This window comes from Geotrypetes seraphini, chromosome 1 (genome assembly GCF_902459505.1).
Source record: "Geotrypetes seraphini chromosome 1, aGeoSer1.1, whole genome shotgun sequence".
NCBI lineage: Eukaryota > Metazoa > Chordata > Amphibia > Gymnophiona > Dermophiidae > Geotrypetes > Geotrypetes seraphini.
The window spans coordinates 208,129,270-208,157,155 of NC_047084.1; the positions used below are offsets into that span (position 1 = coordinate 208,129,270).

General features: G+C 42.6%; 1 protein-coding gene across 2 annotated transcripts in view; it reads right to left on the reverse strand.

The window, feature by feature from the left end:
* Positions 1-304: 304 nt before the first annotated feature.
* Positions 305-27,886, reverse strand: part of TRMT9B (tRNA methyltransferase 9B (putative)) — a 60,232-nt gene continuing 32,650 nt past the window's right edge. For both annotated transcript variants that reach the window (XM_033944494.1, XM_033944502.1), the window contains exons 2-4: positions 24,500-24,654; positions 18,973-19,146; positions 305-2,826 (exon numbers count right to left, since the gene is read on the reverse strand). In XM_033944494.1, coding sequence (XP_033800385.1) covers positions 1,796-2,826; positions 18,973-19,146; positions 24,500-24,653 — 1,359 coding nt within the window. In that variant the 5' untranslated portion in view covers position 24,654 and the 3' untranslated portion in view covers positions 305-1,795. The remainder of the gene's footprint in view (positions 2,827-18,972; positions 19,147-24,499; positions 24,655-27,886) is intronic.

Below are 27,886 nucleotides of genomic sequence, written 5' to 3' on the forward strand. Positions count from 1 at the left end.
CAGTCTTGTCCAACCTTTTTCTATCAAGGGCCACATTTTATATTCTGTAACATTTGGAGGGCCAAAGAACATAGAACATAAGAAAGTCTCAATCATATCCCCTCGCAGTCTCCTCCTCTCGAGGGTGAACAGTCCCAGTCTTACGAGGCGTTCTTTGTAGCTCAAATTTTCCATACCTTTTACTAGCTTCGTGGCTAGCCTCTGCACCCTTTCCAGCAGGGTTATATCCTTTTTTACGTATGGAGACCAGTGTTGGACACAGTACTCCAAGTGTGGTCTGACTATTGCTCTGTAAAGCGACATTATAACGGCCGCCGATCTACTCGTGATCCCCTTCTTTATCATGCCCAACATTCTATTTGCTTTCTTTGCCGCTGCTGCGCATTGAGCTGACGGCTTCAGGTTCCTGTCTATCAGTACCCCCAGGTCACTTTCTTGATCAGTTTTGTCCAATCTAGCATTTTACATTCATGTTCCTCATTTTTCTTACCCAGGTGCATCACCTTGCATTTGTCTATGTTAAACCTCATCTGCCACTTTTCTGCCCATTTCTCCAGCTGGTTTAGATCCTTCTGGAGATCCTCAGTCTTTTTGTGACCCAACTGCCCAACATAGTTTTGTGTCATCTGCAAACTTGATTATATTACTTGTTGTTTCCTCTTCAAGGTCATTTATGAAGATATTGAATAAGATGGGCCCATTGTATTTTGCCATATGTTTCGTCAAATAGTGGCAAAATACAAGTGTGTAGTCCCATCCTAGCCAGTTTCTCTCTATCTCTATCTCTATCTCTGTGTCTCATCTACCCACAGCCTTTATCCAGTCTGCTTGCTCTTTCATCATGTACCTCCCCAGACTTTACCCAGTCTCTTTCCCCTCACCTGACTTTAGTTGCAGAACAAACAAAGGAATACCTGCTTCCTCACCGTGACTTGGCTCTCTGCAAGTCTGAGTTGCATGGTGCCGGAAGTTCAGGTTGGTCTCATGATTTCAAGTCTCATGAGACTTGAAGCCATACGACCAATCCAACCTTCCGGCACTACTCAGCTCAATCTTACAGACTTATAGAGATCTGAGTCATGGCTGGGAAGAGAGCATCTTGCTATAAGCACCACATGAATTACTAAGCTTCCGAGAACCAGAAAAAAGCACATGGAGGGCCGGGCTCTAGCCACATGCACTGCACAAAGGCATACCTGAGGATGTAATTTGGCATTTGACCTCAAGTTGTAGTATTGCAAGACTACCACTAGGGATTGGATGGCACAACTTTGATGTCAGTAGCCTAAGGTGCAGGAACAAATGGGGAATCCTCCTTTGCCCCTCACTGCTAGACATCAGAGACAGTCCAATAAGCTCGAATAGGGATCTTGAACTGGGGGGGGGGGGGGATGGAGGACTTAAGCTAGATGGGCATTGAATGAAGGGAAGCAGAGGGTAAAGATCTCCTAGGGGCATGGGAAAGGAAGTTTGATTTGGGCTATGCACTGGCCCTGAAGCAATTGTTTATGTATCAGTGGTCTGATGCTCCTGGGGAACAATAACAATGCAGTTTGTTTAGCTGAATGCAAGTTGCATTATTCATTTACTGCAGAGGTCACTATCTTGCAGCACTGAGTTACCACTGATTAGTGATTCTTGTGGCAGGTAATTTAAGCTGAAATTAAAAGTAATATATTACCACAGCTTAGTAACTACCCTTCTTAGTAGCCTAGAGAAACATTCTTACTGACATTTTCTTAAGGATTTTACCAAGAGGCAAAAAAATGAATCAGCTCTTTTCTTTTCATGAATGTCAAATTTTGATTATGTTTTTAGGAGGGGGTTTTATCGCAATAATACACCAGTTTCCATGATCATAGCAGGAATTTAAAATCTGAAGCTCTGGCACATTTTCTTCCAGTAGACTGCAGAGCTCACCTTCCCGAAAAACATGATAGTAACGCATATAGGCTTTTGCATCTAACACGTCCTGGTCCTCAACAACAACCGCAGAATCCAAAATGGAATCAGCGGAACTTGCGGTCGAAGTTCTTTTTAAGATTCCACCAACGGTGGACTTCTCTGTTTCATCTTTGCATTTGCAGTTACAGATTTCACCTTCCATTAAATCATTCTGAAAAGATGTTTCATTCCTGTTGCTCTGTATCACTCCATTTAAATCCCTCACAGCATCCGAGGATATGAACCACTGTGATTTGTTGTGGGATATATTTTCCATGAATACCTCATCGTCATCAAAGCTTTCTCCTTGTAATAATGCACTACGCTTACCCAGATCTAAACTGCAGTGCCTGGAAGGCTGAGCCGATATAGCACTGTTTGCCCAGCCTCCTATGCTTTTCAGGGGTTTTATCTTATCAATTTGCTTTTTTAAAGTGAATTCGTCAAGGGATCGAGAGAAAAACCAGGATCGTAAAGATCTCCCCAAAGCAGCATAAAATCTGTTTTCATCGTCATCAAACTTTATGCAGCATCCTTCAGCAGGGCCATAATTATTAGTGCTGTGTGATCGTTTTGTATCGAGACTTTGGCTAAGGTTGTTCATGTCGACAGATTCAGCAGAACCCCGAGTTTGATTGTTGGGGGTTTGCATTTTGATGCTCTGGCCGAGAGGGCTCTTATTTCCAGACTGACTAGTTTCAGAAGGGGGTCTGGAGCACAAGGCCTTATTCCAAGGAACAAATACATCTTGCTTCTCGAAGCGACGGTTCTTTTGTTCCATTGCCCAAACATACAACATAAGCTGCCCTCCAGGAGCCAGTACTCGAGCCATTTCCTTTATTGCTCTAATTCTTCTTTGCCTAGTTGAAAAGTGATGGATTACTGTGAAGAGAGAAAACACAGGATGGGATCATTAATGTCAAACTAATAAAAGGAGTTTGTCATTAATCAGGGATATTAACTTTGTAATCTTCAAAGACGCATTTCAGTATGCATAAAGGGACAATATCAAATTTACATCTTACTCCATTTATCACAGTCACAATAATATTTTGGAACTTAATGCATCCTATCGCATCAAAATGGGACTTAAGATCAATCTTCTATTGTCTCAAAAATGCAATGTGGACGATAAGCAGCCCATGGCTGGCAGCCATTTTTAAGCCTCTGACAGCCAACAGCTAAATTAGACACAGAAATTCAATGCCAGGCCACGTCCAGACACCGTCATGGAATATCTGGGTCAGTCACAGACCCAGAAATTATGTAGGTACTGGCCGATATTCAGTGCCAGGCAAAGAAAGAACTATTTTTTTGCATGACCCTTTCTGCCAGGATAGATATGCAGGCCCCAGCACTGAATTATGGCCAGTGCTCACATATATGCTGGACATATATGCTCACATATCTGTTGCCATCCTGTCGCCAAGGCAGTTGGCACTGTTTTAAGTGCTGCTACATATCCCCTCCTGGCCTGCTGATTGAGGTTTAAATGGGCAGGAGAGTATGAGGGGGTGTTGAAAAGTTCTCAGCCCATCCAACCAACTTCCTAAATCCTGAGCATTATTTTGCTACTGTAGCTGCAAAGAGTGTTATCTTATTTCGTTAAGTGCCAATCTGCAGGAATGTAATTCTATGTTTTGGCATTGTTTCAGATCATGGATTGAACCATGCCCATGTCATTCTCTTTTTGGTTGGGCTAACTTTTCAGCACCCCCTTGTATGTTTTGAACTTAGCAGCACATACTATTTATTATTTCTAAAGCGCCGAAGGGCATACGCAGCGCTGTACATTTTAACATACAATAGACAGTCCCTGCTCAGAAGAGCTTACAATCTAATTTAGACAGGTTGGGGAGATTATGGTAGAGGAAATGATACAGTGGGTATAGGTATCTGGCACAGTGAGTGGGAGTTAAGAGTTGAAAACAGATTCAAAAAAGTGGGCTTTTAGCTTGGATTTGTATCAAGCATAGAGCAGTGTTTCCCAAACTGTATTGGAGGTGCATCTAACCAGGCTGCTTTTTATGCAGATCAGTATCTGCACGCATCCACTACAACGCGGTTCATAGACAAAATCGCACGAGACAATGGCGCGCTGACAACTGAGCGCAAGGTTGACGGCGCGCCGAAGAAAAGCACTATTTTAAAGGGTTCCGACGGGGGGTGTTGGTGGGGAACCCCCCTATTTTACTTAACAGACATCGCGCTGGCGTTGTGGGAGGTTTGGAGGGTTGTAACCCCCCTCATTATACTTGAAACCGAACTTTTTGCCTGTTTTTTAGGGAAAAAGTTCAGTTTTAAGTATAATGTGGGGGGTTACAACCCCCCAAACCCCCCACAACGCCAGCGCAATGTCTGTTAAGTAAAGTGGGGGGGTTCCCCCCACACACACCCCATCGGAGCTCTTTAAAATAGTGCTTTTCTTCGGCGCGCCGTCAACCTTGCGCTCAGTTGTCAGCGCGCCGTTGTCTCGCACAATTTAGTCCCGTCACTCTACAACGCATAATGATGGTTTCAGTTGTGTAGTAAGGGTGGGAGGTGCCTGGGGTGGTGGTGGCCCCCTCCTCTCTGCCCTAACCCCCCACTCCCCGCTCCTTCCATCATTCAAGCCCACCCTTCCCACCCCTGTACCTCTTTAAATCTTTGCCAGCATGAGCAGCTTCTTTGGCCTGCTGCTCGTGCTGGCATTGGCTTTACCTCTAACATCACTTCCTGACCCCACAACCTGGAAGTGATTTCAGAGAGAGCCAAGCCGGCACGAGCAGCAGGCTAGAGCAGTTGCTCACACTGACAAAGATTTTAAAAATGGTATGGGGGTGGGGAAGGGAGGGCATGAGTGAGGTGTGAGGGGCGGAGAGGTGCTGTTGCCCCCATCAAGATGGCACCCGGGGCGGTCTGCTGCACAAAAGATGGGAGGGAGGGCTAGAAAGATACTGCACAAGGGGATGGGTGAGAGGGGAGGAAAGATGCACATGTGGGGGAGAGAAAGGAAATAGGAAGAATTGGGGTGGAGATGAGGAAGGGAGAGATGATCATTGTACATGAAATAAAAAATAAGACATCCCCGAAAATAAAACCTATGTCCTTTTTGGGATCAAAATTAATATGACAATATCTTATTTTCGAAGAAACACGGTGTGCCACTGGATGGTTTACAAAGGTTTATAAAACCCTGCCCCTGAACACATTTCCAAGTTATTATACATGTGCCAACCATCCCACTCCCTTTACTCCTCCCAACAAGCTTTACTATACCTCCATTCTACTTCTGTCATTTACTTGGATGTCACTAGAGAAACAATATTTTTATAAGCTGCACCAAAACTGTGGAATACAAGTGCCTTAGAACCATGAACAGAATCTTATTTCCCCACTTTTAAGAAACTCCTTAAAACTTGGCTTTTTACTACTACTACTACTACTACTACTACTATTAATGATTTCTAGAGCGCTCGCCTAGAAGTCATCTGACTATGGCGGTATAGAAGAATAAAGTTGTTATTATTATAATTATTATTATTACCAGAAGTATGCAGCACTATACAGAGTCAAGAAGGAGATAGTCTAATCTAATCTGCTGCACAAAGGATGGGAGGGAGGACTAGAAAGATCTTCTATTTGTGCGTTGCTCATACCTATACAGGCTCAAGGCGACTGCAAAGAGAGGTAAGAGGGGAGAGAAAGAGGAGGGAGAGAGAGGAGGTGGATAAGTAAGAGGGAGAGGAAGGGGAGAGAAAAAGAGGGGAGAGAGGAGGAAGGGAAAGGGAGAGAAGAGAGGGTAAAGGAGATTAAGTAGCAAACAGATGGGTTTTCAGTTTTCTTCGGAAGATGATGTGGCAAGGTTCAGTTCTGGTCTTTTCTGTAAGGCCATTCCAAGTTTTGATTCCTAGGAAGATAAGCATGGAGTGGAAGATCTTTAGTGGATGGGAGATTTAGTAGCATCCGGTTGAGGGTTCTGCGGTAAGTAGACCATACTATTGAAAAGAGTTGGATGAGTGGGGCCGCAGAGTTTCCATAAAGTATGCGATGAATGATGCAAGATATTTTGAATGTTATTCGTGATGGGAGATAGTCCCTGCTCAAAAGAGCTTAGGCATATATTCTCTCCTTTATTTTCCTTTTCTTTTCTTTTTTTTTAAACCTATATTATTGTTAACCGCTCTGCTGCTGTATTGTGAATAGCGGTAAATCAATTTTTATAAAATAAAATAAATAATCCATAGGTTGTAGATCCCATGTACTGTATACAGATCGACTTCATGCATATTCATTATGGTAAACCTGAAAACCTGACTGGCTAGGACATAGTTGGGAAATGCTGGCATATACTATAAATTAGTTGGTTTCCCTCCAAGTATTCTTCAACTAATTAAGCAGTTAAATCCCTAGTCATTTATTTACCACAATAGCTGATGGTGTGTGTTTATAAATTAATAAGTATATTGCAAGTGCAGTAGCTGGCATTGACATTAAGCTGGTCTGTACTGTTACTACATTAGAGGGTTCCTGGGAACTTTCTAGCAAACCACTTCTTCCATAGGGACCTTCAAAGGAAGGCTTGAGATAGAAATTGAGACTACTAGGAAGAATGCCGAGAACTGTAGGAGCCGGAGTTCTGATTACTAGGAATATAAAAACCAAAAAACTGAGTGCCAATTGTCAGCAATCTAGCAAAAACAGTGTCCCAGAGAGGTACTTTGGGTGCAATGAGTACTGTATTTAATTAAAGCAAAACACACCCTAGAATACCAACCCTGCAGTCCCAATCACCAGAACCTGAGTATTGCATTTAGTTCTGGTTGCCAAATCTCGATAAGATTATAGCAGAATTAGAAAAAGTTCAAAGAAGGGCAATCAAAATGATTAAGGGGCTAGAACTCCTTTCATGTGAGGAAAAGCTTAAGAGGTCAGGGCTCTTCAGCTTGGAGAAGAGATGACTGAGAGGGAATATGATAGAGGCCTACAAAATCCTGAGTGGAGTAGATCAGGCAAACGTGAATTAGTTGTTTACTCGTTCAAAAACTACAAAGACTAGGGGACATGTCATTAGGTTACATGGTAAAACTTTTAAAACGTATAGGAGGAAATGTTTTTTTTTTTCACTCAATGAATAGTTAAACTCTAGAACTCATTGCTGGATATGGGGGACACCAGTTAGCATATTTCGGTTTAGAAAAGGTTTGGAAAAGTTTCTGGAGGAAAGGTCCATAATCTGCTATTAAGAAAGACATGAGGAAAGCCATTACTTGTCCCTAGGATTGGAAACATGGAATGTTGTTATTATTTAGTTTCTGCCAAATATTTGTGACCTGGATTGGCCACTGTTGGAAGCAGGATACTGGGTTAGATGGACCATTGCTCTGACCCAATATTGTTCTTATGAGTTTTTGTTTGGAGTGTCTGGCCTTTTAGTGAAGGTCTGTGTAACAGCCCAGTATTTTTCTCCTCATGTACTACCCTTTCCTATTAAATTAAGTGGAAAACCACTAAGACGTGTCCAAATGAGTCACAAGAATTGTCAGTGCCGCTTGTCTAACTCGTTGTGGCTGTAACACAGTTACGTTATCTGAAGTATAAGCTAATAGACTGCTATTAAGGTTGACATATTCATTGCTGTCTGTGAAGCGCTTGAGCTGTCTGCCCATTTTAATCAATGTTTGCAGTGCTTATGGCTGTCCTTTGCTAACCTCTCTCTTGGTTTTACCTTGCACTATTTATTGCTTTCATTTCATTTTTACATTTTTTCCTAATTTCCTCTCAGCCAGAGCAGACATTAAGGGGTGCAGACAGAGCAACTGCCCTGGGTGTCTATGATTCAAGGAGCCCCAAGATTATCTCAAGCTGAAGGAATTGTAGGCTGTCGTGGGCTTTGTGGCTCCCTCCTAAATATATGCCCTTCGGCCCAGCATATTTAGCACTTAGAAAGGGTAGAGAGAATGGGATTTGGATACAATTAAAGTGGTTTAAATGCTATATACAAGTTCTTATTTTGTACCTGGGGCAATGGAGGGTCACACTTTGCTGCAGTGAGAATTAAACCTGATCATCAATCTGTAGCACTATTAGGCTACTTCTCCTCTGATCCTGTGGTCAGCACCAAGTGCTAAAATTGATGGCTCTCTATTTTGCACCTTAGAATACTTTGCAAATTTGGTTCTTGAAAATGCAAGGCTGATTCTGCCAGTCTCCCAAACTTCCTCTCCTTTTCAGAGTCAAATAGGAGAGACTGTACTGATGAACCCTATGGAAAACACAGGGAGTTACATTGCCCTACTTTATCCACTTCTAGAAAATGACTGAGAACACACGGCGCTTTCACATTTCATAACACAGTTTATATAACGTTTCTCCATTTGATTATAGTTTGTGCTGCATGCTAATCCAAAATATTACTGGGCATTGCCCTCAGTAGATACCTTCTATTAGTACTAATAAAAAAAATATTTCAATAAATAAATGTAACCAAATCAGAGAACAACATAACTGATTACACCTGGAAAAGATAATTAATATATATACCAAATGTACTAAAAGGTTATAATCCATAAAAGGATTGATCCACTAAACCCATGACAAATCTGAAAGGTGCTGTGCCTTTGGTGATAGACTGGGGGTATCATTGGAGTTTGGAAGATTCTTTTTCTGTGACACCTAAGGGGGAGAGTGTGGTCAGAACAGCCACAGATTTAAGTACAAGGAGCTCTACCTGAGACAGCAGCAAACAGGAACAGGAAGTGACATCAAGTTCTGATATCACTTCCTCTTCCTGGGACCAGCAGAGCCTTCTGTTATTTGCTGTTGCCATCCTGTCGCCATGCAAAACAGGAGGAACAGCAACCCATCCATCTGAGTGAACAAGGAGGGGTGGGAAGGAAAGGGAAACAGATGCAACCACACAGGATGGTACTGGCGGATGGGAGAGATGGGGCCATTCTGCATAGTGGTGGTTGGGAGAGTGGAAGAAATGGAACCAAACTGGATGGTTAGGCAAGGGTATAGGGAAGAGACAGGTCTACGCTGGATAATATTGGTGAGGATAAGGTTACCAGATTTGGTAAATCAAAAAAGAGGACACCTAAACCCACCCCCCAGCCCCACACATTCCCTGCCCATTTCCTATCCCTCAGCCCACCCACAGTGCCCTGCCCAACCCCTGTCTCCCCCTAGTTTCACCTCTACACCACCACCACCACCCCCACCCTCCATCTCCCCCACTTGGGCTACCCTGGAGTCTTTTTGAGTCTCGCCTGTCCCCACATAACTCCTCTGGTGCTGCTATTTCAACACTTCGGGCAGCCAGCAGCATTTGCGAGTGATCCTGCTGCCATCAGCATGCCCAGGAAGCCTTCCCTCTGCAGCACTTCCTGTTCCCCTGTAGGCATGCACTTTAAGAGTGAAGGCTTTTGGGGCAGGCCAACAACAGCAGGATCACTCGCTAACGCTGCTGGCTGCCCAAAGTACTGAATTTCAGTGCTGGACCATGTACATAGGGACACTCACAAAAGCTGTCCCCAACCCCAAGGTGGAGGCTGGACTGGAGAAAGTGATTCCAAAACTCGGACAAACTACCTCTAGTCCAGGAAACCGTCCAGACACCCAGACAGTCCTCTAAAAAGAAGACATGCCTGAGTGAATCTGGACATTTGGTAACCCTAGGTGGAGAGAGTAGAAGTCATGGAGCAATGCTTGATGGTGGTGGTGGTGATGATTAATAGTAGGGAGATGGAGTGATGCTGCACGAGGGATAGAGAGACAGAGAGGTGGGGTGATACAGGATGATGATGTGTAGGTGAGGAGAGATGGGCTATACTGGATGGTGGAGGAGAAAGGGAGTGATACTGTATGATAAGGGGGAAAGAGAGAAATTGATCAAAGCTGAATGATGAAGAGAAGAGAGCAATGCTGGAAGCTGATGGATATGAGAGAGAGAGAGAAAAAGGGGTGATGTCATAAATACTTATTTTGATTGTTATTAATCTTATGATAACATTTTTTTATTCCCATAATTAATTTTGATTAAAAGTTTTTATTGTTGCTTATGTATAGTAAATACTCGCTTAACTTACAGAGCGCCTAATTGCATGGGGGTGCACACGCGAATGGACCTTGGGTGGAGAATGGACGGAGCCCAAATTTGCACATGTAACTTATAGAACTTAAGTGTTCATGCCTGAATGTCAGGCATGTATATAAAAAAACTTATATAACTAGCTTATATAAACAGATCAAAAATATTAAAGCGTTATTTTTGTAGGACATTAGAAAAAACACTTGTTGGACTAGAATAACAGTATGCTATACCACAGCATCTTGTCAGTAGTCCCGAGGTTTTTATTTTTATTTTTTAGTAGTGAAAATGAATAACTGTGCTTTGAAACTGCAATATATCTTCAATAAATATCTTTGGTGGCTTGTTCATTCCCTCTCCGACGCGACCACAAAGCTAAGTTTGCTGATTACTAAAGTAATATTTATTTGAAGTGAGGAGTGGCACTCGCTCGTGGGCTGTAGGGGGCACTATAATGTGTTAATGGAATGGATAGTGTGCAGGACATGGTGCAAGTATTTTGTGGATTTATTCTACAAAAATGCCGGCTTTTCGTATGGTTCTGGGTAACTCTAGTTAGATACAAGCATATGTGTTAGTTAAGACCACGCCCAATAGAAGCGTACAGACAAGTGGGTGCATGAAAATCTGAATACGGACGTAGCCAAAGCCAGAAAAACACACTACAGATTAATATTAAGGAAAAGGATAATAATATTCTCTTTATGTATTTTGCTATTAAGCTAGACCATAGAGGAAATCAGGTAATGCATAACATACTTCTAGAGCAGTGGTCTCAAACTCAAATCCTTTGCGGGGCCACATTTTGGATTTGTAGGTACTTGGAGGGCCGTAGAAAAAAATAGTTAATGTCTTATTAAAGAAATGACAATTTTGCATGAGGTTAAACTCTTTATAGTTTATAAAACTTTCCTTTAACAGTTAAAAGGAAAGATATATAAACTATAAAGAGTTTTACCTTATGCAAAATTGTCATTTCTTTAATAAGACATTAACTATTTTTTCTGCGGCCCTCCAAGTACTCTATTTTTTCTGCAGCACTCACATTTAAAGTTTAATATCTTTTCTTTCTCAAAACTGGCACATTTCAATCACTAAATTGAAAATAAAATCATTTTCCTACCTTTGTTTGGTAATTTCATCAGTTTCTGGTTGCACTTTATTCTTCTGACTGTGCATCCAATATTTCTTCCCTTCTTTCAGCCTCCTGTATGCTTCCTCTCCTCCAGACCTCATTCCCTCCCCCAACTTTTTCTTTCTTTCTCTGATTCCGTGTCCCATTTTTTGCTTTGTTTCTGGCTCCCTGTTCCCCCCCCCCCTTCTTTCTTTCTTCCTTCCTGCCCTCCCCCTTGCTACCGCTGCCGGGGAATAGGCTGCTGCTGCCATCGGGAACAGGCCGAGATCTCCACGCTTCTATTCTCCATGGGGCCGACCAACTCTCGCCGCCTGACGTCAATTCTAACGTCAGAAAGGACGTTCCGGGCAGCCAGGCAGCGATTGGCTAGCCAGAATGCCCTCTCGACGTCAGAATTGACGTTGGGCGGCGAGAGAAGCAGGGAGATCAAAGAGCACGGTGCCGGCCTGTTCCCCGATGGCAGCGGTAAGAAGGGAAGGGAAGCAGGTTGGGCACCACTGCTCTAGATGAGCTGCACTCTAGGGAGAACAGTGGAGGGTGGCCAGCTGTGCAGACCGCCCCCCCATCCCTTGGTACGCCACTGGAGCAGCAGCATGTCTGGCCAGCTCGTTCTGTTCAAAGCCGCGGGTGGCGGCTCCTTGCGAGATCCGCACCTGTGTCTGAAGCCTCTCTGATGTTGTGATGTCAGAGAGGCTTCCGATGCAGGAGTGGATAGCGCGAGGAGCCGCCAACCCGCGGCTTTGAACGGAACGAACCGGCCAGACACGCTGCTGCTCCAAAAGGAAGAGAATGATCTAGTCCAGACCGCGGGCCGCAAATAAAACTTGGAGAGCCACATGCGGCCCACGGGCCGCATGTTTGAGACCGCTGTTCTAGAGGGATTAATGACTCCATCTTGTTTTAATGACTCCATCTTGTTTTCTGTCTCTCTGTTTCTCTTTGTTCTCTCTGAGTTTCCCGTCTTGAGTCTCATGGCTCTAATTAATAGCAGACCTCTCAGTCTGGCTTGTGGAAGATATAGGGTTTCACATTTTTGAATACAGAGTTATATGTATCTTATGAATGCAATATACCGTGTTGGGTGTGTGTGATGGGATCCCATGAGTGATTATGTGTGTGATATGTGGTATGAATGATGTGTGAATGTATATTAAACATGAGAATGGGTTTTGAAAAATATATTTTATATATTTTAAACCTAAAGAAACTTTAAGGGAGCCTGAGAACAACATCTGGAAATAGTTAGAGCCAGAGACACTGTACCAGTCTTTGAGAGGTTCAGAGCAGGAAAGGTCAGCTAGCTTGACCTTCAGCATAGGAAGGAGGGGGAGTAGGTCTTTCCTGCTTCACTTTTAACACAAGGACACACATTTTTCAGCAGATGCTGAAAACAGAAATGCAGGCTGGCTTTAACAGACGAACTGTTTGATTTAAGTTTTGAGAATGACAAAAAGTGTATTGGGTATATTATAATGTTTTATGCATAAACAAAAATATGATTTGTGAAACTTTTTCTATGTCAGAAGGAATTTTTTTTGTTCAGACCTAAGGACAGCCTCTGTTAGCCGATTGGTTGACAAGTGATGATTTCATACTTGATAGAAGATATATATTGGTGAACAACGAAGTATAGGTCGGGATTCTTTGCTAGAAATGCCAGATTTAGGCGTGTGTAAAGACCACATGACGCAAACAACCTTTTAATACTTGTTATGGAAATTAATAAACCTAATATTATTTTTTGGGAAAACATTTGCGTCATTTGCCATTATTTTTGTACACTTTGCACACCTAAGAGCAAAGCTAGCTGCTCAAGTGGCGACCCAGATGGGACTGTCGCTTTAGAGCACGCTTGTGTCAGATTACCCTGCTTAGAAGACAAAGATATTTAAAGTTATTTATTGAAGATATATTGCGGTTTCAAAGCAGTTATGTACTTTCACTACTAAAAAAATTTTTAAAAAGGGGCTACTGACAAGACACTGTGGTATAGCATACTGCTATTCTAGTCCAACAAGTGTTTCTTCTAATGTCCTACAAAAATAACGCTTTAATATTTTTGATCTGTTTATATAAGCTAGTTATATAAGTTTTTTAATATCTTATGCTTATTTAAAAATCTTTTCATTTTGAGTGCCTTTTGAATACCCATTTAGCAGAAGGCACCATTACTCAGAGGGAATATTCTTTTCTGTTTGAAAAAAACCCAAAGATTCCACGGATTTCGTTTGTTCCCAAAATCCATAAAACCATAATTAACCCCCCGGGACGCCCTATTGTTAAAACACGTCATTCCATCTTGGAGCCTTTATCAAAAGTGGTATTATTTTTTGAGAGATCAGGTCCCGAAAATAAGATCTTATATTAGAGATTCATCTCATTTTATTAGTAATCTTACCCAAGTACAGATGGATATGACCAATAAATGGATGGTAACTTTAGATGTCACCTCTCTCTACACAAAAATCCCCCAAGATAAAGCATTACAAATTATAAGTGAGAGTTTACATAGTAGAAGCCCCCCCCCCCCCCCCCCACCACCGTATGACTACTGAGTTTTTGATGCAATTGGCACGGTGGGTCATTAAAAATAACTACTTCAAATATCATCAAACATTTAACAGATACAGGGGGTGGCAATGGGGGCTACGCTGGCCCCCTCTGCAGCCTCCCTATATATGGCAAAATTTGAAGAGAAATAGGTTTATGACTCATGTTGGTACTCACATGTTTGTTTCTGGGGCCGGTTTCTGGACGATATTTTTATTATCTGGGATGGCACCAGACATGAACTTGACACATTCACACAATACCTTAACTCAGTGGATCCTAATATAGGTTTCACCATGGCATGCAATCAACAATGTATTGAGTTTTTGGATATTTCTATTAGGATACAGGAAGGGAAAATTTTCACTTCCCTATATAGGAAACCGGTTACACGCAACACCATTCTACACTTTGATAGTTTTCATCCGCTTAAACTGCGGTTCAATCTGCCAATAGGTCAATTCCTAAGGATCCGTAGGGTTTGTTCTTCGGTGGATGAGTACAATATACAAGCTCATAAATTGGCAGATAGATTAAGGGATAGAGAGTACCTGGAAAAATCAATTAAACAAGCATATAAGAGGGGAAAATATGCTCAACGGGAACTCCTCCTTGCAGAATCAAAAAGCTCCCAGAAACTTGATAAAGATCTCCTCACATGCATTCTCCCCTTCTCGAAAGCCACCAAGATGTTGGAGGGCCTATTGAGAAAGTACTGGTATATTGTTCAAGCCCATAGATCGCTGGTAAATTTCCCCATGATAGCGTATTCCCGTGGCATTACACTAGGCCAACGGTGTAATTTTCAGAGATATGGAGCAAGAGCAAGAGAGAGAGAGGGGGTTGTCACACAGCATGTGGGAAATGTCTATGGTGTCCCCTGACTATTCAAGGAGACATATGGAAAGTCCCAGGGAGACAAAGGACACTCAGGGTAAGATCTGATACAGATTGCAACTCACAAGACGTGATTTATGCAATAGTTTGTCCCTGCGATCTTGTTTATATAGGTCGCACAAATAGGAAAATCAAGGTGAGACTGACAGAACATAAATCACGTATAAACAATGAGATAGCGCAGGCTCCGTTGGTAGATCATTGGTGTAACGAAAACATACGAGTGGTGATATAAGATGGCGTGTTATTGATGTTATTACGGGGATGGAGGGTGGGAAAGATCAAATAAAACTTAATGAACTGGAACAGCGTTACATTTTTGAACTTGACACTGTAGAGCCACGGGGATTAAACAGCGAAGTAGAATGGGGGACATTGATAGGTTAAATTCGGGTGGACGTCATCAGGAAGGCAGGGCTAGGATACGATTGGACGGGATATTTAAATGGCGCTGGGAGACGCCGCCGTCATCACACATAAAACAAAATAGGAGTCGGATGACAGCGGCAGCCCCGGTGAGTTTTTTCTTTTTATAGACTAATATGAAGAAAACTATATATATTTTTTAAGTTAGGTGGGGAGAGGCTAGGTTATATATGGTTAACTTAGCTTTTTTCCTTTATCTCATAGGGAGACCCTTGAAACAGCACTCCTGTAGTGCGAAACATGTCGGGTCTGACTCCCAAGGTGGCTGAGATAAGTAAATATTTATACTTTTATAAGGTTTAGCATTTGCACTAAAAAGTTTCTGTTTGAAGACAATTAACAATATTTGAGACACAAGGTTTAAAAAAATTGATTAAAAAACGGACAGCCAATGATGAGGCACCACACAGCCTTCCCCCAGTAACAAAACTATTACAGCGGTGGAGTGGTGGGGCTGAGGCATCCAAAAAATCAAATAGTGAATAGAACGTTTTGATCCAGGTGATATTTTTGGTGAATTGGTTTGATACTATTTAGGCATGTATATAACCAGTTGGGCTAGTATTCTATAGAGGAAAATAAGTATCTATATTCCTTTATAGAATAGACTCCTATAAAATTGTAGATACTCTATTATAGAATTCCCTTTGAAGGGGGCAATTCTATATAGATCGGCCACATTTTGGCACCCAAATGCAGGGTGCTGAGCGTGAATTCTATAACAGCATTTGGGTGCCCAGATTAGGCGCTGTCACTTACACCATGTAAAAGGCATGTGTAAATGTTGTGCAAAAAGGCAGCACTTTAGCACATAACTTACAGTATTCTATAAGTTAGGTGCATATGTATGGGACTCTCCTATGCTCCATCCAAGGGTATGCTCCCTTGCAGTTGTGTGCTATGTGGGCTGTGTTGTACTACTAGCAGTACCGCAAGACTGCCACGAGAGGTCACAGCAGCCATTTTCAGGATGCTGCCAGCAGAGGCAAGAGTGAGTGAGATTTGCCTCCTTCCCCCATCACCCCCACTGGACCACCAGGGATCCAAGGTGGAACTAGGGCAGCCTATTGAGACTAGGGTAGAACTGGGGGATGTTCCAGAGGGTGGGAGGAGGGTTCTTGATGTTAAGGGCTGGGAGGAGGGGGAATGGAAGAAGGGGGATGTCTGTTGATATTCAGCCAGGGACCAAAATAACTGTCTTATATGAGCCCTGGCTAAAAATCAGCCGGAACCTGCAAAAGCTCCAATGGCTAGCAGAGGGATAATTAGCTCCAAATATTCAGTGTCAGTATCCACATATGGAAGAGTGTGGCACAGGTGGTTAAAGCTACAGCCTCAGCACCCTGAGGTTCTGGGTTCAAACCCATACTGTTCCTTGTGACCCTGGGCAAGTTATTTAATCCCCCCATTTCTCCAAGTACATTAGATAGATTGTGAGCCCACCAGGACAGATAGGAATAAATGCTCAAGTACCTGAATAAATTCATATAAACTGTTCTGAGCTCCCTTGGGAGAATGGTACAGAAAATTGAATAAATAAAAAATAATATAGCCAGTGGCAGTCAAAATTTAAAAAAAAACGCTGACTGTTACTGGCTGAATGTCAGCTTTGAAAGCCAAAAACCTTTTCCCCTTGAATATGGACTTGATTTTGTTTTATTGTACTTGAAGCAGTAATCTAAAAGCAAGCAGCGGCTTCCTTCTGGATTCTCGTAACCTACATTTCTTACAGTTTAAGAATTGCATGTGACCTATTTCCTCCAACCTCCTAGAGACCTGGCTTACTTTTTGCTCAGTCCAAGTTATAATCTGTGACCAGGTTTGTCAATTCCAGAGCTTGTAGTCCTTTTAGATATTCTTTTGCACCTCTCCCTCCTGTGCAAAAATCTCCATCTTGGACTCAGAAAACCACTCTACAGTCTTTTTCTCCCTCTCCACTCCTGGAGTTTGCATTATATTTTCACCAGCTAATTCAGCATCCATCTCTTCAGTTAATTCAGCATCCAGCCACAGTCGGATTCATACAGTATTTGGTTATCCATGCTGACCACTGAACTGGTTTAGCTTCCTGTATAGTACAGTGGTGTAGGCCTGAGTGGGCAAAGACCTACTCACTTTGGGCACAGGCCCATCCAATAGTGGCACACTGCTGTGGTAGGGATCTCTAAGCCCCTCCCCCCCCAGCTAAAGATTTCCTCGAAGCGTCTGTGCTGGCACTGGGGTCTCTCCTCAAGCACGCCCTGACTACATGGGAAACAGGAAGTTACATCACAGTAGACAAGACGCATCTGATTAGAGGCTCTGATGCTAAGCACCAGTGCCGGAGAAGTACTGTAGTGTGGAGGACCCCATGGATGAGAGAGAGTGGACATGAGGGAGAGATGCAGGACTTGTGCCAGAGGGGGGGGGAGGTGGAGAAGGAAGAGACAGATACTTGATGCAAGGATGAATTATCAATGGGCAACAGGATAGATGGGCCTCCTGTCCCCCTATATGCTAGAGCCTGGGGCAGATACCCCCTTTGCCCATTGCTAAAACTGCCAGTACATTTGATCTGCTTAAGGAAGGGGTGGGTACGGAATTTTTGGGTCCAGGAGACCAAAAAAGAGAATTATATATAAGGTCTGATTTGTTGGACCTCGATGTAAGGGATAATCTGATAGGTATATATTTTCTAGTATGACATACTACATATATTTTAATATTTTATAGTAAATTGATAAGATGATTCATCTATTTTGTAAACCATTTTGGTTAAACTGAGTGGTTTAGACAGGCAATATAAGTAAAAAAAAAAAAGGCTTTTGAAAATTGCCTTCAAAAGTTATGCGCTGGCATTTTTGGCCAACACTCAAACACAGATTTTGGGCTGGTTTCAGTACTGAAACTGAAATTGTAATTAGGTTGTAAGCTTTTTCGAGCAGGGATTTCATACGTTGAGAGATTGGAGAAAGTGGGGCTCTTTTCCCTGGAGAAGAGGAGAATTTAGAGGGGATATGATAGCGACTTACAAGATCATGAAGGGCATAGAGAAAGTGGAGAGGGACAGATTCTTCAAACTTTCGAAAACCACAAGAACGAGAGGGCATTCGGCAAAGTTGAAAGGGGACAGATTCAAAACTAATGCTAGGAAGTTTTTCTTCACCCAACGGGTGGTGGACACCTGGAATGCGCTACCAGAGGGCGTGATAGGACAGAGTACAGTATTAGGGTTCAAGAAGGGATTGGACAATTTTCTGGAGAAAAAGGGGATAGAGGGGTATAGATAGAGGGGTATACACAGGTCCTGGACCTGTTGGGCTGCCGCGCAAGCGGACTGCTGGGCACGATGGACCTCTGGTCTGACCTAGCAGAGGCACTTCTTATGTTCTTATGATTGTCTCATGTGTGCTTAATCTAGAGCAATGTAAGCATCTCTGGTAGTGCTATAGAAATGATAAGTAGCTGGTTGGCCTTTAGCATAGAAAACTGTAAGTATGTTTTTCAACAAACTAGGGGCTCCTTTTACTAAGCCGTGTTAGGGCTTTAACACGCTAAATTGCCACGTGTGCTAGACCTTAATGCCAGCATTGAGCTGGCGTTAGTTCTAGCCACGTAGCATGGGTTTAGCGTGCGCTAAAATGCTGCGTGCGCTAAAAACATTAACGTAGCTTAGTATAAGGAGCCCTAGGTGTGACTATTCAGACCAGCTCTATGATAGGTGTAAATTCTTGCACCTACAATACAGGCAGGTGTTCTATATAAAAAAGTACAAAGTAGGTGTCTAAATCTAGGCACCCCTTTATAGAATCACCCTTATTCCCAAAGTTAATTTAATTTAACTTAAGTTAGGCATCTAAGCCCTTTGAAAATTGATCCCCTTTATAGAGATTGGAAACAGGTTGAATTGGTCCAGTGTATTTCGGGCACTGCCACTAATGATAAACCATCGTCCTCTGCTGTGACTTACCTCCTATAGAGATGACAGCATCGAAGCACTCGCTGCGGAAGGGAAGATTAAGGTTGTCACATACCATGACTTCATGGCCTTTCTTCTTTGCAATTTCTAGCAAAGGCCCACAGTAATCACAGCCAAGATTATATATCTCATAGTTGATGCTGAGATATTTTCCAATCCCACAACCTTAAAAAAAAATAAAGGTGTTCACTATTTTAATTTCTTCTTAACATGGAAAAATACTGTTAACTTTTGTTGAAGTGGATGCCTCACCTATGCATATCACCTTGAAGAAATGTGCAAGAATTTCTTTGTAGTTTTAGCTGCAGTATTTTCTTTCCTTTGACAGTAAGTTTTTTGCCTTTCCAGCAGATGACGGAGTCAAAAAACCAAAGAGAGGCAATATAACTCACACAGTACTAAGCTGGCCGCTGGATAATGAGGAGGTACGAATTTTTGCAGTTAGCACCGGAGTTTTAACAATATATGAGACTTCATTGCCCATTTTTTGGAAGGGTTCAGCAGTGGCTTTTTGGTTCCCTGACGCAGTATCGAAACGTGCATGTCGGATCAGCGATTCTCTAAAGCTAAGTTTTATTCTTTTTAGAGTTTCATACCCAAAATAATAAAGCTATAACCTGTTTGGTTTTGCATAATCAACTAGAGAGATATATACCATTCTTCTGACACTGTATTGAACTATGCAATGATTGGGTGGTGAGGCGGTTTTATAGCCTTCATGTCTCTGAGCACAGTTCCTAAAAACAGTAAAGAAGAACATTTTTAGATTTTTTTTCAGATTTTGTTTGTTTCCAGCAGATGACAGCATAAAGTAGGTTTGAATTTTTGTGACCAAAAAAATGTATTATAGCCAGAAAGCTGGGAGCAACTGACCTTTCAAACTGATCCAGTGTGAAGAGACAACTGTCAGGTTTAATTAACTGAACAACCCTCAGAGAAAACAGACCTAAAAATCTAACATATCAAAATATCCTGGCTTATTAAGTTGTTTATTCTTTCCAGCGAGTAGGATTGCTTCTCGTTTCCAGCATCCTTTGAAGCACAGTTATTCAGCAAGTAAATATATTTGTTTGAAGTCTTTGATGAGTAAATCTTTTGAATATGTAGGAACAAAGCTTTGGAATGATTTTCCTACTGAATTAAGGAAAGTTTTTTCATATTATATCTTTTGAAAATTTTTTTAAAACTCATTTTAAAATTGATTTATTATAAATTTTCTGAGAACTATGACGTGTGATTGCTGCTGGGTAGAACCTACCCAGACACAGCGAGACCCAGACAACAGCAACAATCATGACGTCAGCTGCGGAAGCCTAAGAGAACAAACTTTAATGTATTATTTTTAAATACTGTTATCTGCCTAGATGTATCTTTTTAAAATATTGTTATCCGCCTAGAATCTGATTGGAGATTAGAGCAGGCTATAAATGTTATATAGGATAGAATTCGTAGTATAGAACAGAACAGGCACTAATTTGTAGCTTTACATGTAACTGCACTTAAGCCTGCATTCTACAAATGGTGCCAGATGCAGCAGCCGCCTAAAAAATCGGCTGCCAATCACGAGTCAACCACACAATGGCAAATAGGTCATGGAAATGTAGGCCAGGGTTTTCAAGGCATTCATTTCCAGTGCCTATGTTTGACGTGAAACGGGTCTATGGAGGTGCTTCCAGCATTAGCCATGCCTATTTCGACCTTAGGCATTCTAAGGCATCCTATAAATGTGATCAAGGCATCCTATTAATGTGATTTAAATGATTTTTAAATTATTTTTAAATGACTTTGTAGGTCATCTTCCGGTGCCTAATTTAAGGCACCATTTACAGAATATGGTCCTCAGTGTCTATTCTATAAACAGAAGCACTCAATTTTCTTATCTCATTGGCTAAGCACTTCTCTTCAATGGGTGTAACCACCTGTCCCTTGGATCTTATCCCTTCTTCTTGGCTGAACATTGATTTCTTCTTTCTTCCACCTTTGGTTCTATCTATTTACACTATCAGCCTCTCCATATAAACTATCCCCTTTCTCTGGAAATCAGCTTTAGTTAATCCTGTTCTCAATGGTCCCACTCTCAGTCCTTGCACTATCTCCAATTATAGACCAGTATCTAACCTGGCTTTCCTCTCATAACTCTCCAATTATAGACCAGTATCTAACCTGGCTTTCCTCTCATAACTCAGAGTCCATTATTCTAGAGTAGTTGACTCAGCTTGCCGATGCTTTAAACATAGGTGTTAGAATGGGGGGGCCCACAGGGGCCATGGCCTCCTCCAAAATTGGCAGTGGCTCTGCTCTCCTTTCTCCTCTTCTAGCCGCTGTAATTTTAAATCTTTGGCATGTAGCATATGTTCTTCTTTCACGCCAGACCCTGCATGATGACCTCTCCCTTCAGCTTCTAACTCCCCCACCTACCTCCTCCATGGTCGCTGTTAAATCATCAGGCAGCCACTGCGCAGCATCAATGAGATGAGACTGCTACCATTGGCCTGTCCCAGAACCCTTCATTCTGCAGCAACTTCCTGTTCCCACATAGGCGGGATGCTGCAGAATGAAGGGTTCTGGGGCAGTCTCCCTGATTGCTGCTGCCCTGACAGCACTTTTTCGAAAATGATAATGCCCTTAGGGGAATCAATCAAGCTGGGAAGAGGGAGAGAGAGTAATGTTTTGTTTTTTTAAAGGGCAGACCTTGAGAGAAGTATGCTTTTGCATATTTCTGGACTGGGTGGAGAGAGCATGCCCCTTATCACTAGCTCTCTACTAATTTTAGTCTGGGAGAAGGGGAAAGGAAGAAGAGCTATTACTTAATAATAATAATAAGAAAAAGATAATATCATTTTATGTAGACACAGAACTTGTTAATAAAAAACTAACGTCTTCCTAAATTTTAACTCATATTCAACCCACAATTCTAATAGTAAAACATTCCACATACCTGACACAACCTCCATAACAATTTCTTATGAAAGCCTTTTTTTCCTAACTTTTAAAGATCCCTTAAAAATGTATATTAGAGAGCCATTTCTCCTCATGAAAGTTAACAGACCTCTAGAGGGGTTGCTAACATTCCAGGAATAATGCAGCTGGCATTCACCACAAGCCACTTTATTCAATTTACATAATATGAGCTACTTTATATGCACTTACATGCAATTAGCTCATTATTTTTTTTAACATACATGAGACAGCATTGTCAAATAACAAACATCCTTGCAAATGAATGAAAGTTAATCAGGCAATAACTTTCATTTTGTTATAATGAAGTTTAGCAAATAGGCTTCATAAATTATAGGCCCTCTAGGACCAAGGAAATGCTAAATTAGCTGCTGTGTGCTAAATCCAAGTAACCAAGGAAGTTTTAACCTAAAAAAGAATTGCTATCCAGATTTAGCCAGCAGATGGCAGAGCAGTATATATTAAAAAAAAAAAAAAAAAAAAAAAAAGAAGCTGGGAGCTAGAAATTGAACTACTTCTGAGAAGGAAGTGAAGAAAAATGCAACCCCCTCTTTCCCTACAAAAAGGAGAATGATGTTAAAGAGCTCATCCAGTCCATTTAAAAAGGAGACAGAGCAGCTAGAAACTGGAGGAAGGTCGACAGTCGCTCAAAAGAGCTTGCTTCAGAAAAAGGTATCTTTGCCCAGTCAATATCAGGGTAGCTAAAATCACCCATTATCACTGCGTTACCCAGTTTGTTAGCCTCCCTAATTTCTGATAACATTTCAGCATCTGTCCATTCATCCTGGTCAGGCGGATGGTAGTTCTCTCCTATCGCAATCCTTTTCCCCCTTACACATGGAATTTCTACCCCTAGGGATTTCAAGGTGTCTTTCTGCTGTAGAATTTTCAGTCCATTCGATTCAAGGCTCTCCTTAACATATAACACTAGGCCTCCACCAATTCAATCCACCCTATCATTGCAATATACAGTGTTCCCCCGGTCGTTCGTGGTCGGCGATTCACGGTCCCGGTCATTCGTGGTATTTTCTGACCGCGAACCGCCGACAAGGAGAGGGCAGTGGGAGAGGCAGGAGAGAGCAGCTGGAGCACCGCAAGTGCAGGAAATCACTCGCGGTACGCTCCAACCGCCTCTTCCTGCACTAAGTCAGGCCTTATCCAATCAGGAGCTGCTTTGACAACGTAGCTCTTGATTGGATAAGGCCCGACTTAGTGCAGGAAGAGGCGGTCAGAGCTTACTTTAAGTGATTTTCTGCACTCACAGCGCTCCAGCTGCTCTCCTGCTGCCCTCTCCCGCTGCCCTCTTCAGGCTCCCCCATGAAAAACTGTATTCGCGGTTTTTCGAGATTCACGGGGGTTCCTGGAACGGAATCCCCGTGAATATTGGGGGAGTACTGTAACTTGTACCTTGGTATAACAGTGTCCCATTAGTTATCTTCCTTCCACCAGGTTTCAGAGATGCCTATTATATCTATCTTTTCATTTAGTGAAATATATTCTAACTCTCCCATCTTGTTTTTTAGGCTTCTGGCTTTTTCATACAGACATTTCAAACATTTTTTTGTCACATCTATTTACAATTTGCTCAGCATTTGGCATAGATAATTTGCAATCTTTAAAAGGGGAGAGAGATTTTTTAGTGGAAACCTTATGAGAAGCAAGTTGCAGTAATCTATGTGTGAGGTGATAAGAGTGTGGCACCCATATGGGTAATTGTTATGTCAGGCTTATATACTAATGTACAGTATAATCATAGATTTGCACCAATAAACACAGTATAGTGAAAACAAACAATCACAATATAACACTTTCACCAAATAAGATGCAATAAATGGAAACTTCACTGGAATCAACAATCATTAACCAATCCAACTTGGCTTGCATGAATTAATTTAAATGCAAAAAAGGAGGAAAAAGCCTCAGAAAATGCAGCATAAGCCAGCCACCACAGCAGCTCAAGGCCTGCCCCAACAAAACCTCATGGGCATAGAAAACCTCCTTTGTGCCAAATTCAAAATGACTGTGCAATGCAAAGAATGATAAACCGGATAAAAGTACAAAACTACTTATCTTGTGCAGAGGATCGGCACATCAACGATGGCCAGCGTTTCACAATTCCATGCTGCCTTAGGGTGTAACCGCCAATCGATTCTCTTCGGGGAGTTCAAACAAACGTCTCTCCCTGCACCGCACAGAGTCGTTTTGAATTTGTCAAAAAGAAGTTTTTTTTTTATGCCCATGAGGTTTTGTTGAGGCAGGCCTTGAGCCGCTGCAGTGGCTGGCTTGTCCTGTATTTTCTGAGGCTTTATCCTCCTTTTCAGCATTTAAATTAACTTGTGCAGGCCAAGTTGGATTGGTTTATGATTGTTAGATTCCAGTGAAGTTTTATTGCACCATATTTGGTGAATGTGTTATGTTGTATAGTCACAGATATGTAACATAATGTGCCAATGTTGCATCCGCTGAGATGATTCCAGATGCCATCCATGTCTTCAAAGGACAAAGATGCACTATTAATTCAGTTTAAAATACACTACCATACAAAATATCATCAGCTTACCTATATCAGCAATGAGGCTGCCGGGCTTCTGATCTAGAAGGAACTGGCGCACTCGGGGCCAAGCTTTGCTCTGCAGATCATTAAAACAGGAAGCTGTGCTTTCATAGACACCATGCACGTGCCGCTGTTCCAGCTGATGGGCCTCATGCTCCATCCTGAAATGACCCCAAATTAGTATTACCATCACCAGTAAATAAAGGTACCACCACCACCGCCAGGGAAAATAGCCAAAAGAAACAGCAGGCCCATAATGAAACAGATCAGTCACAGAAATATAATCAATAATAAGATAAAAATGAATGGGTCAGAAACAGTTTTAATATTGCTGTTAACAGATAACTGCCCCAGTGCAGACCTGCCAAGTCTCCTGCTTTGTGGGTCATCCCATACACTCCCACTTGGGAGCCAGGATCTCCCGTTGAGCCACTTCCCTTTCCAGGAAATGCCTTAATAAACCATCATCCCCTGCTGCTGCGGGACCAGTCTCTCAATAAGAGCTGTGGGATAGGTGCCACTGCAGCAGGAGATGATATTTTATTAAGGCATCTACTGCTCTGCTGGAACGAGAAGTGACTGCTGATGCCGTGGGCCGCAATCAGGTTGTGCCAGGATCAGAGCTGTCAGCAGAGTGGTGGATGGGGCTGGGCAGAACTATGGGCACGGAAAGGCTGGGCTGGGTGAAGCTATGGACAGGCTGGGGGTGTGTGCCCTAAATCTCCCACTGAAAAAGCTGGCCCTCTTGAAAGCTCTGCCAGTGACATCCAGATAGCACCAAGATGGTCTGTAATCATGTTGCATTATCTGGATAATACTGCTGAATATAGCTGACTGGCTTGAGTCTGTGGAGCTCATCCGAGCAGCAAATGCAACAACTGTACCACGATAAGTGCTTTTAAATATTGGGCCAAAAATATGAAAAAGTAAAAAAAGCAATTAAATATAATGGGATCAATATTCAAAGTGATTTAAGCATACAGGAGAAGCTGCCCCAGGACCAGTCTCTCAATAAGAGCTGTGGGATAGGTCCCACAGCAGCAGGAGATAAAATTGTATTAAGACATCTACAGCAGAAGATGGTATTTTATTAAGGCATAGCTCCACCCAGCCCAGCCTTGCCCACAATTCTGCTCAGCCCCAAATTCTACCAGCTCATTTTAGGGACTTCTGCATGTCCTTAAAAGTATTTTACAAAAGGCTCTGCATACAAGGTGAACTGTGAACATCTTAATCCATATATCTGAATTGTCCTCTCCACAACATATCTAAAATGGGCCTTTAAATGTTTGAATTTGTTAGCTCTGTTGCTGAGACTAATCAGTGATTATGGACATAGTTTGGGGAAGACAAAGAGGGCATTGCCCCCCAAATGAGCTGATCTTACCTATAGGCATCTCTTCTTTCCCACTTCCTGCAATGCTGCACTCCTTCAATCTTCCAGTGGGTCACCAACGGCATCATTGGTTCAAGCACACTGTTTTTGGCCAGCTCCAGAAGCTTTCCCTCTGCTACAACTTCCTTTTCCCACATAGGTGGGATGCTGCAGAGGAAATGCTTTTGTGGCTGGCTGAAAGCAGCATGCTTACAGCACTGATGCTGCCAGCGACCCATCGGAAGTTTGAAGTGCAGTGCTCTGGGGAGCAGGAAGGGCAAGATCTGGACCCACATTTGGGGGGAAAGAGGGAATGAGAAATGCCATACCCCCAGATTGGAGGAGAAAGGGAAGGAAGAAAGTGCCACCATATCACATGAGGGGGCAAGAAGGAGGGAGGTACCAGACTGTGGATGGGGAGATATAGAAGGGATAGCTCTGATGAGGGGAATAGGAAAGGAGGAGAAATGCTGGACTCACAGGGAAAGGTAGGAAGAGAGGTGCTGGGAAGGGGGTGAGTGGAGGTAGGAAAAGAGAGAAATCGGATGGATGGGTGGGGAAGAGAGTAAGAGAAATGCTGGACCTGGGAAGGGAGTGAGAGAGAAGGTAAAGCAGATAAAGTGTCATGGATTTGATATGCAGCATTTCTGTGGTACAACCAAGGCAGTTTTGAGAGAAACAGATGCTATACCATGGGGAGGGTGCAGGGGAAAGAGAAGGAGAAATGCTGGCCCAGGGTGGGAGTGCAGGAGAAAGGGAAAAGAGGGAGAAAGCTGGACGGAGGAAGAAAGGGGGATACAGATGAAAGGTGCTGGACAGGACAGAAATGAACATGGAATAATGGTGGACATGGATGGAGAAGAAATATCAAATGGGCAGAAGACCCTGGAAAGAACAGAAGATGGATGGGGTGAGGAGGAGGAAGAAAACAGAGCAGAAGATGTATGGGACTACAGAGAGAAAGGGAACAGAGCAGAGGAAGGATGAGACTGGAGAGCAGAAAGAGTATAAAGAAGATGGTTGGGACTGGAAGGGGGAGAAAAGGAGCACAGCAAAAAATGAATGGGACTAGGGATGGAAAAAGAAGGGGGACAAAATAAAAGATGACTAGGACTTGGGGAATGGTAGGAAAATAGGGTAGAAGATGACTGGCATTTGGTGGTTGAATGGAAGAGTATTGGGGAACAAAGCAGGGAATTATGGATGGGAAAGATGGAGTAGGAATTTCAAAAGGAATTGGTGGGTATGAGTGGAGGTATGTTGATGGATTGGGAGAATGAGTGAGAGTGGACAAAGGCTGAAACAGTGTGAATGACATGGAAGAATGGAAAGAAGATGAGAGACATTGAAAAGGGAGGGTACTAAGGAAGGATATGAGAAGAAGGGGGATGAAATTTATTTTGCGAAATGTACAGGAGAAAATACATTACTGTTTCTTTTACCTGAATTGTACTGATTATAGAGTCTGGGTTTAGTAGAGGTGAAGGGGGGCTCAATTTCAGGTTCATGTGCTTGTTTTTTATGATCCCCTATTTTGTGTGAGGCAAGGGTCTAGAATAAATAGGCCTAAGCCATTGGAAGAAGGGTATGAAGGGGAAAAAGGTATGAAACTACTTGCCATCACTTTCAGCCATTTTGCCTCCCCAGTACTGTATTTCTAAATCTGCAGCCTATTTAGGTCCACATTAGGAAAAGGAGGGAAGCATTGGCATAGTGAGGATAGAAAGCACCTCACTCCCCCTCCTCCCCCCCCGCTCCTTCCACTCCCCCATGCCACATACACACCCACCCTTCCCCTATACCTCTTTAAATCTTTGCCAGCACAAGCAGCTTCTCGACCTGCTACTTGCACCAGAAGGGAGCAAGTTTGGCGTGAGCAGTAGGTTGGAGGGGGAAGGGAGGGTGCAAGCATGACATGGGGGAATGAGATGTGCCGACGCCCCCACCAATACAGTGGTCTCCCCCCCCCCTTTTACTATACCACTGGAGGGAAGTGCTGGTGATGGAGGGAAGAAGGG